This window comes from Oncorhynchus masou, chromosome 6 (assembly GCF_036934945.1).
Source record: "Oncorhynchus masou masou isolate Uvic2021 chromosome 6, UVic_Omas_1.1, whole genome shotgun sequence".
Classification (NCBI taxonomy): Eukaryota; Metazoa; Chordata; class Actinopteri; order Salmoniformes; family Salmonidae; genus Oncorhynchus; species Oncorhynchus masou.
This window is the reverse complement of record NC_088217.1, coordinates 53,500,165-53,511,217: the sequence shown is the minus strand read 5'-3', so window position 1 is coordinate 53,511,217 and position 11,053 is coordinate 53,500,165. Positions and strand designations below refer to the sequence as shown.

Genomic DNA, 11,053 nt, shown 5'->3' with positions numbered 1-11,053 from the left:
CTGGCAGAACTCCATGACCATGCATTCAATACATTGCTGGATCAATTCCCCGGATTCCCTACTAGGCAGCAAGCCACAACAGTAACCCAGCCATCAGTGGCGCTTCTTCCGAGCCTACCCCGGTGTCCTGAGAACCTTGCTTACCTCATCCGGAGTGCTACGCTGGATATTCTGGAACCAGTGCTCCTTCGTCTTCAACCTGCAGCCTTCTTCGTGCCCCTCGGACCGCTCGAAGATAGCGTACCTCATTACGCTGATGTCCGGGAGGGCACTCGCTGGCGGTGTGGGAGCAACAGTCCACCGTTTGTCTCAGTCTGGAGGAGGTAGTTGTGGAGGTATGAAATCTGTTTGATTCTTCGTTGTCCGGGAGAGAGGCTGCTCGTAAGCTGCTCCAACTACGTCAAGACTCCTGTAGTGTGGCAGACTACGTAGTGGATTTTTGCATGTTGGTGGCTGAGAGTGCCTTTTTCGACTACGGGAATGTTGGAAGGAGAGGAGGTCTGTTCCCAGTCACACTCGCACAACCACTGCTCCCACCTCGTGGCTGCACTCATCTGGGGTATAGAGATCCACTTCCTTATGGGGGAGGTCTGGCTAACCGGATGTTGGTCCCAGACTGCCAATTCCCCGGTCCTGGAATGGGCACATTCCTCGAGACTGACCTGCCATCCAGGCTCCCGTCGGACACTGGCTTTCATCCAACAACGCTTTTGGTGCCTTCCATGGTTCCTGATATCTCCGCATTTGTCTCAGCCTGCACGGTGTGTGCACAAAATAAGACTCCACGACAGCTCTGGCTGGCCTTCTTCAACCACTCCCTGTTCCTCACGGCCCCTGGTCCCATATATCCCTGGACATTGTTACTGGTTTTCCTCCGTCAGATTGCAACACCACAATCCTGATGGTGGTGGATAGGTTTTCTAAAGCAGCCCATTTTATTCCCCTTCCAAAGTTAACCTCAGCCTAGGAGACTGCTCAGTTCATGGTGCAGCACGTCTTCCGGAGCCATCGACTTCCGGTCGACATGGTCTCCGATCGTGGTCATAAGTTCTTGTCCCAGTTCTGGAAGTCGTTCTGCACCCTCATTGGGTCATTGGACAGCCTGTCCTTTGGTTTTCACCCCCAATCTAACGGCCAGTTGGAGCAAGCCAATCAGGACCTGGAGATGGTTCTTCGTTGCCTCGTCTCCGCCGACCCCACCACCTGGAGAATAGAAACTTGTGTGGGTGGAATACCCCCTTAACACCCTTCCCTGCTCGGCCACTGGTCTTTCACCCTTTGAGTGTTCCTTGGGATATCAGCTCCCCCTTTTCCCTGAGCAAGAGAAAGAAATCAGCATATCATCTTTCCAGATGTTCGTCCGCCGCTATCGCAGCACCTGGAAGAGAGCCCGGGCCACTCTTCTGAAGACCACATCCAGGTTGAGCAACAGACGGATTTCCGCCAGACACCTGCTCCCCGCTATCAGCTTGGGCACAGGGTATGGCTTTCCACTCGGGACCTGCCCCTCCGGGAGGAGTCCTGGAAACTTTCCCCCTGTTCCATCGGCCCTTTCCCCATCTCTAAAATCCTTAGCCCCTCTGCTGTTTGTCTTCTGTTGTCCCGCACCCTCCGTATACATGCCACGTTTCATGTGTCTAGGATTAAACCTCTACCACACAGCCCTTTTTCTCCTGTCTCATCTTGTCCTGTCAAGTCCTACCAGCGTGTTGCCCTGTTTCCTGTGCTCTAGTTTTTGTTTTCTCCTAGTCTTCCCAGTTCTGACCTTTCTGCCTGTCCTGACCCTGATCCTGCCTGCCATCATGTACCTGCCTGACTCTGATTTGGATTACGACTCTTTGCCTGCCCTGACTTACCTTTTGCCTGCCCCTTGTACTATAATAAACTGAAACGTGTAGTATCCACCTCATGTGTCTGCATCTGCGTCTTAGCCTGAGCCTTGATAGGATCTCCTATGGGGACAGCCGAAGAACCCTTTTAAGTTCTACATTGCACCTAATAGTGTATCTGGTGACCTAACCAGGAAGATAGTGGCCCTGCAGCAACTCAGGTCAGAGGTGTTGACCCATGCTCTTTTGTTCTTTGAATTTGTAAAGTATTTCTAAGTAAGATGTTAAGATGTTCCTGTTCGAATGCTTTTCTCTCGTGTGTGTGTGTGTGTGTGTGTGCGTGCGCGCGCAACGTGCACTTAGAGGTCAACATAACATTGTAAGTGTACATTTCTGTGGGGGGGTGTGCTTGCTTTTGTACATTCGTGCATGTAGGGGGGCATAAACTTAATCCTTCCCTTTCCCCGCCAAACCTGACATTCATCCCTATTTGGGAGCATCTAGGGTTGTTCAGTCCCAGTCTATGTAAAAATAGACTGAAGTGAAGCCTACGGAGAACACTTGTTTACTCATTGTATGTGATGCTGGCTACCATCTGTTAGCGGGTATCTGCCCACCCATCGTAGACACAGCCAGAGAGGGCCATGTGATCCTTAACAGGGTTTAAAAGCTTATGGTTCCAACAGAGACTGGTATACAATACAATCCCACATTGTCTCCCCATCTCAAGCCCACACTGCACCACTCTGGGTAAGTCTGCATGTTGTGTGTTTACATACAGAATCAATTTCTATGCAGAAACAATTCAACTCCTTGGCTCTATTGCTTATAGGTGGTACACTATGTAAAATAATATGAATTACAATGCATTTTATAGATAACAGGGAATATTTACTTTTTTATATTTACTTTTTCCATGGTACTCCACACACATTTACGCAGGTAAATTCTAAAGATGTCAGACACAGAAGAGGTTGAATATGAGTAAGTAAATGACCAGTTCATCAATTGAATCATCTGTATTCTGTCTACCAGTTGTTATTTATTTGTTGATCAATGCTTGTGAGTGATTCCATAATGGAATTGGATCATAACACAATTATTTTGATCTGTTATTCTTTCAGGGAGAAAGAACGTAAGTCATGGCATCAATTCAAATATTATCTTGGGGAAAAACAACATAACTACATGCTGATATAACTAAATACTGTGAATTAAGACATACTTTATGCAGTAAGGGCTCAGGTGCAGCTACAGGTACAGTATGTCAACGTTTCATCATGGTGGATAGTGAAAATCGTGTAGAATTTTATTTCATCCATTGCCAATACACAGTATATGATTTTTACAGAACGCTTAAGAATAATCTAAGCACAACTAATTGCTGATGTGAATGTCTAAATACAGTTTAGTGTAAAATATACTTTATACTGATTTATTATTGTTTGTTTACATAGCTGTCCATGCTGCTGCTGTGTTCATGTACTGCTTTCACATGTGGGTGGTACTGTACCTAATGATCTTCCTTCTCTGTGCATGTGGTCAGAAGGAGAGGAGGATATTGTTGGTATGTATTACAAACAATATCTTTCAGAACCAGTGATTTTAGTAGGCTATTTACTATAAAAACCCAATAATGTAATACTATTATATTGAATGTAAAAGGACATTGTTGAATTGTCTGAATTAAAACTTTGAAGCAATTATTAGTTCTGCCACGTTGTTACCCTTTTTACACACCACAGCTTCCTCTACAGCTTGAGTCACCCACAAAGCGGAGTCCACTAAGCCCCTGGCATCTCCACTAGAGTGCACAAATTAGCCATGGGACTACTGTATAGCTACCGCTGCGGTATAAGCTTCTGTGCCATACAGACCACTTTTGTCTTTGGCCCTCAGGTCGACCATCCCAACCCCACTTCCCTTCCTTGCCTCTGTCTCTGCCTGCCCACTAAGCATGTTCCCTGGGGAATTGTTTTATAATGATTTTTTACTTGAAAGGTATGCTGGTGCCTGGGTTACCCATCACCTATCTCTATTTCTGTCCCGTCTTGTCGCCATGCTGTTGGGCTTCAGCGCGGCTGTCCCTGACTTCAACAAGCACATGTTTCATCCTCATGTGGAGTTCGAGTTGGTGTTATAGTGCTATGTGGGTCAGGTAGTCCAGAATAGGGGACCCTAGGGGAAAGACGCACAATGCCACTCTCAGTCCAAGATAGAACTCTTGGTGATGCGGTTCATGTTTCCCTCTAAGCGGAGCAATGGAGTCACTGTTACCGACTGCTGTGCTGTGACTGGCACTCGGACTGAGGAATGAATGGTGACCTTTGATATTCAGGCATGAAATCCACTGACGGCAACAACGAGAGAGCTTTAGAGAGCTGTATCCCTCTACCTGGAGTGCTGCTCACATTGAGGACACCAATCCTCATGAGGGAATAAAAGTCAGCTGTGCGGTTACACTCAGTCAATTCACAGTGTGAGAAAAAGGGTTGACAAACTGGCAGAAATAATTACTTTGATTAACAGAAAAATAGAATGCTGTCTTTAATCACTACTTTGCCTTTCTAGTTAGTGTGTTGCTTATATTCCTATATTCCTATTCTGTATGCCCATGTCTTGGCTTGAGAATGACTGCTCTGCTCTCACAATATGCGCTGGCTTTGCAACAGATGGAGGAGGAGGTTGCTGAGGAGAAGGAGGAGGTAGAATGTAGTACTGCATGTGCTCATGCATGCAAGCTAGCTAGCCTAGTAACACTGACAGTAGCAACTATACATACTGTATATATACACACACACACACACACACACACACACACACACACACACACACACACACACACACACACACACACACACACACACACACACACACACACACACACACACACACACACACACACACACACATTTCATCTGTTTGTATTGATCCTGACAGCATGGCTGTTTCAGTGAAATGTAATTATGTATATTCTCAAGATGAAATAGGATAGTAGGGTTGAATGCTCTACATGGCTCATGATATCAGGGCTCCCGGGTGGCGCTGTGGTCTAAAGGCTGAATATCAGTGCAAGAGGCGTCACTATAGTCACTGGTTTGAATCCAAGCTGTATCACATCCGGCCGTGATTGGGAGTCCCAAGGGGCGGCGCTCAATTGGCCCAGCGTCGTCCGGGTTTGGCCCGGGGTAGGCCGTCATTGTAAATAAGAATTTGTTCCTAACTGACTTGCCTAGTTAAATAAAGGTGACATTTAAAAAAAAATGAGGTCAGGTTAAATTAAAGATAACAAAGTGAGCACTTTTCTCTATTTAATATTACACCCAAAACTTTATTTATAATATGGAAGCTACAGTATTTGTTTTTTGAAACATTTTGTGGGAAAAAATTATTACTGTTTGACATGCATGACGGGGCAAATGTGTTAGAAAAGCCTGTATGGATGAGGTACAACACAGCTAGCAGAGGAGAGATGTAAGCAGGGGCTGGGGTGGGGTGATCAAGCAGGTCACAGACCCTTTTTCTAATCGGGTTTAGCACCGCTGTTCCCCTGGGCTTCCGTGGGTCTTATCATGGCTCAATTTCAGTCTCTGCTCTCGGCACCTTTTCACATCTGTCATAGTTGACATTGTATTGACCCTGGCTTCTTTTACCAGACGCCGAGGGGGAGCAAGAGGAAGGAGGTAGGTGAAGGCCTATCAATCAATACCGGGCTATGAAAGAATGTGTGAAAGTTACATTTGTGTGTGAAAGTTAAACATGGACCAGTTTTGGAATGTTCTGTCAAGTACATTTAATTATGTCATTAACTGAGTTCTCCTTTTCCCCATTCGGGAAATAGGTTGGGCAAAACCTAAACCAAAGTAAGATTCAAAATTAATTTGGATAATCTGATCTCAGTTTAGGGAATATTTCACACCCAAGAGAAAACTGTTGTATTTTGTATCATCCTCAGACCAGCCTTCATGCCTCAGACCAGCCTGGTGCCTCCCAAAATCCCAGATGGCGAGAAAGTGGACTTTGATGTCAGTTTGCCTCACTGTAGCTACACAAGTATACTGAATATAAGGACCTATACTGACCTGGAGTTGGATCAAGTTGCCCCTAACCACTGACAGATATTTTTTTATCACCTAATGGTTAAGATTAGGATGGCGTTGTAGGGGTTATCTGATCCTAGATCTGTGGTTAAGTTCAACTTCTACCTCAAGCAACCTAACCATGTCCTCCCTGCATGTCTTCTCACCATGTCCTCTGACCTCTCATCCTTGAACCTGTCCTGCCTGTAGGATATCCACCGCAAGCGTATGGAGAAGGACCTGACTGAGCTGCAGACGCTTATCGAGGCCCATTTTGAGAGTCGCAAGAAGGAAGAAGAGGAGCTCATTAACCTCACTGATCGTATTGTGAGATACTGTTACATCATTCTGTGTTCAGATAGCCTACAGTTACATCATTCTGTGTTCAGATAGCCTACAGTTACATCATTCTGTGTTCAGATAGCCTACTGCTTGCTCTGTCATTGCCTCACATACAGTTCTAGTCAAATACCTTTGGTGATGATACATGGATACATAAATAGGGATATCTGAGGTGGTGGGGAAAGTACCCAATTGTCATACTTCAGTAAAATTAAAGATACCTTATTAGAAAATGACTCAAGTAAAAGTGAAAGTCACGCAGTACAAAAACGAGTTGAGAAAAAGTCAAAGTATTTGGTTTTAAATATACTTAAGTATCAAAAGTAAATGTAGTTGCTAAAATGTACTTAAGTGTCAAAAGTAAAAGTATAAATCATTTAAAATTCCTTATATTAAGCAAAGCAGACGGTCCAACTCTCATACATAATTTACAAATGAAGCATTTGTTTAGTGAGCCTCCCAGATCAGAGGCAGCAGGGATGACCAGGGATGTTCTCTTGATAAGTGTGTGAATTAGACCATTTTCCTGTCCTGCTAAGCATTCAAAATGTAACAAGTACTTTTGGGTGTCAGGGAAAATGTATGGAGTAAAAAAAGTACATCATTTTCTTTAGGATTGTAGTGAAGTAAAAGTAAAAGTAGTCCAAATATTAATAGTACCCCTAAAACATTTTTTGTAAATAAATAAATATTAATAGTACAGATACTCCAAAAAACAACATAAGTAGTACTTTAAAGTATTTTTACTGAAGTACTTTACACAACTGAATATCTGTGCGATGGGGTTATAACTAATCTAATACTATCCCCTCTGTATCTCAGGAGAAGCGCAGGTCTGAGAGAGCAGAGCAAGTGAGGATCCGAACGGAGAAAGAAAAGGAGCGTCAAAACAGAATAAACGTGAGTGTCCCCATTGCAACACAAGGATCGCCGGTGGACAGCGTGAACACTGCACATTAGTAGAAGGTAGGACAACTGTGGCAACTTTGTAGTTATTCTCCCATCTCCAGGAGGAAAAGGCAAGAAAGGAGGAAGAGGAATTTAAGAAGAAAGCAGAGGATGACGCCAAGAAAAAAAAGGTCCTCACCAACTTGCAGTTCAGCGGGTACAAGGTGACAGAAATCATCCAAAAAACACCCTTACAGCACCAGACTTTCTGAGTTGTTACCAGAGTCTACTTTATAGCTAATATCTGTACATCTCGTTATACTGTAACTACAGACAGAAAAGAAAGGTGGTCCGAAAAAGAAAACAGAGCGAGAGAAGAAGAGAGCGATCTTAAGTGAACGGCATAAGGAGCTGAATATTGACCATCTCAAAGAGGACAAACTAAGGCATGGTTGAGAAAAAGCTTTACACTGGCATGTAGTGATAATATACAGTATGAAAGGGGTATTATCCAATTATTAATAATTTTATAATCTCACCCTAACGAGAGGAATGACTACTCTCTCATTATGCCACAGATATTCAGTTAACCACAGAGCAGCGTTATAGGATTGTCCTGATTTCCACAATTTTCATTTTTTTCCACTCTCTCCCTCATATAGAGAGAAGGCTACTGAACTGTGGAAGTGGATACATCAACTTGAGGCAGAGAAATTTGATCTCCAGTACAAACACTCCCGACAGAAATATGATGTAAGATTATGCCTCTTTCTTTTCATTCTAGACTTTAGGCTATAGCATCAAACTGAAATGAAAAATGATATGTGCATATGATTCACATGAAAGTGAAAGTATAAGCATGCTTTTAAAAATATTGTTTTATAAACACCAGCCTTGCGAACTCCTCCTGTGACATGAGTAGAGATTTGATATACTGCTTTCGTATAAATTAACATGCACAACACCACAAAACCTTGCCCTCTTTATAACTAGAGTTCATTCAAGATCTGGTAACTATATCTCAATGGACATGACAGGGAGGCATAGAAAAGTCCATTGGCTGTGATCCAAGAGAAATATCAAGACATACGTTAGATGTTGATTAAAGATTTTATTTATTAGGATCCCCATTAGCAGACGCCGACGGCGACAGCTAGTCTTCCTGGGGTCCGACACATAACGAAAAAGACAGTACAGACAACAACATAAAGACTTTACAATTGTCATACCTTTAAAAACATTAACATGTAGTGTGTGTGTCGATGGTTGTGTTCACTGTCAAAACTCTCATTTATATAGGTCACCGTACTCAGGAATCGAGTCAGCGATCATCAGAAAGTGTAAGTACAAAAGACATGACCTTAGATACCAGTGGCGGCATGTGTCGTTTAACGTTAGGGAGGAGCATGGCCTTATTTCTATTCAAATCAAATCAAATGTTATTTGTCACATACACATGGTTAGCAGTTGATAACCTGCTAGTGTAGCGAAATGCTTGTGCCTCTAGTTCCGACCATGCAGTAATATCTAACAAGTAATCTAACAATTTCACAACAACTACCTTATACACACAAGTGTAAAAGAATGAATAAGAATGTGTTGCCAGTTGTTTGAAGTGACTCTACGAACAGCTGCAGGCTGAGAGGAACTGAGAGGGGCTGAGTGGGGGCTGGCGCTGTTGCACACCCAGCCCGCCGGGATCCAGACAACAAAGGCCTGGGGGTTAATTAAAGAAAATGGTCTGAGAAGAGAGCAGCCAATAGGGCGCCTGAACAACCAAAACAACAAATGCAAGCATGCACATCAACACACGCACACACACACACACACACACACACACACACACACACACACACACACACACACACACACACACACACACACACACACACACACACACACACACACACACACACACACACACACACACACACACAATGGAACTGCAACAGCTGAAAGGCCCCAAATCTACCTGTGAGGTCACAACTAGTATTACGCTCCACAATACAATACAGGAGACTTAACACGGGTATTCTAAACATATCCTACCTTCAGATACCTCGTGTAGGATATCTGAAGGCACTATATTTGGGTCTGATCTGACCTTTTTTTTTTCTCACTCTAGTAAACTAGCCTGAGCATGTCAGTAAGTGTCCTGAGAAGGACATGAAACAGCTGTCATAAGGCTGCGGACCCCCACACTGTTGCTATTTTTCAATGGTTTCAGACCTGCACCAATTTGCCAGACTTAATCCCACTTCAATCTGGGTGTTAATCAATACTATCGATATTGTCTAAAACATCCGTGTGTAATTTAATATCTGGGGAGGTGAACCGAATGCTGAAATCACACGTTGTGGCATAGTACATGTGGCGATGTGGAGTAAAGGGGCCGGCTGGTTGCCAGCATAAAGCAAAAAGATCACTCACCAGAGTAGCTACATAAAATGAGTACGCAGTTATTCTCAGTCGCAGAGTCAAGCTCTATGAATTTGCTTAATCCCTGTCTCATGACACATTGTTTTCAACAGCCTTTACTGGCTTCTCTCTAAAGGGGCATCACATTCAAACAACCACTGCCAGGGTATGGGGACATGATCTGCACCATGCTACACATGCCTGGGGTCTTACACACATAAAAAGCACTGAACATGGCTTCATGGCTTCATTCAAAGGTTAGAATGAAGGTAACATATTTCAGGAGGAGAAGGAATGGCAGGTACCGTTGATAATGCATATGAAACGTGTGAATGCCTCCCCTTGTAAGCTGTTCCGCATGAGTGGTACACGCATCTCGGGGATCAGACCACAACGGTTGTGCTGACTCTTCATTCTGACTACTATACGACACATTACCCATGTTTGTATAGTATAGCAGTGTATCTGAGGAGGGTAAACCAATTGCCATAGGACAACAAAGCCAAACACTTGGTAAGATTGTTTGTTTTCTGAATTCTTTCTTTCCCTATTTGGTTTACCTATTGGTATTGTACTGGGTTTTCCCACTCATACCTTGCAGTGCCAACCTCTCAAGCAATGTAATTAGGTGGCTTGAGTGTGGATTCACTTGGAGACATACTTGTCTTCTTGGGTGGTGGGTGGCCTGGTTGATATAACAGTGCTAACCTTGTGTCTCTTCTCAGTACCAAGGGGACCAGGAGCAAACGGGGCTTGAGGAAATAATGTTGCAGATCAGAATTGAGACCATAGGAGTCCATTCCATTCATACCACTTTGCCCGATGGACATCCTGGTACTCTACAGACAAGGAAGACTTGTGTGACGTGGAATATTTTTCAGAAAATAATATTTGGAATTCACTTATGTGGATTGTTATTTTTAGGGGAAAATGTATCATAATAAACCAACAAAAATATGTTTTAAAGTCTCTCTCCTCGCGTGTGATGAGCAACAATAAGACGGTAAGATGATGACCCTTCTTGTGTTGCAATGGAGGAAACAAAATGTTGAACATTGTTATGGCAAGTTTAACCATTGAATCAATTATCCTTTCAGTAAGGACACATAACCTCAATATTCTAAATATTCACCCTGACACACATATGACATAAAGTCAGGTTTAGAAATTAAGGTTAAGGTTAAAGTGGCAATTAGCAGTTGAAACAACAACGAAGGTTATTCCTGCCAATGTTTAATGTATAAGTCCAAAAACGGATGTAGCAACAGCAGATTGGCTCTTTGAAGCGCCAATCACCAGTTGAAACAATAACAAAGCATATTCTCTGCAACTGTTTCGGTAAAAGCTGAAGAATGGGGCTGGGGAAATATAACAACTCTCAAATTCATAGACAGAGCTATGGATGCAAGGCCTGGCCATCCATGATATCAACATTATAGTTTTAACTATGTTTTGAGGCTGTACAGTGTTTGTTTACATTTACTTAGTTTCCAAACG

General features: G+C 43.3%; 1 protein-coding gene across 1 annotated transcript; it reads left to right on the top strand.

Annotated features, from left to right (window-relative positions):
- Nucleotides 1–2,988: 2,988 nt before the first annotated feature.
- tnnt2b (troponin T type 2b (cardiac)) lies at nucleotides 2,989–10,694 on the top strand. Its single transcript, XM_064969134.1, has 11 exons — nucleotides 2,989–3,396; nucleotides 5,486–5,512; nucleotides 5,671–5,692; nucleotides 5,785–5,854; nucleotides 6,119–6,235; nucleotides 7,073–7,150; nucleotides 7,261–7,362; nucleotides 7,472–7,584; nucleotides 7,801–7,891; nucleotides 8,438–8,478; nucleotides 10,282–10,694. The coding sequence occupies exons 1-11, from the start codon at nucleotides 3,366–3,368 to the stop codon at nucleotides 10,319–10,321; spliced, it is 732 nt and encodes a 243-aa protein (XP_064825206.1). The 5' UTR covers nucleotides 2,989–3,365; the 3' UTR covers nucleotides 10,322–10,694.
- Nucleotides 10,695–11,053: the final 359 nt, after the last annotated feature.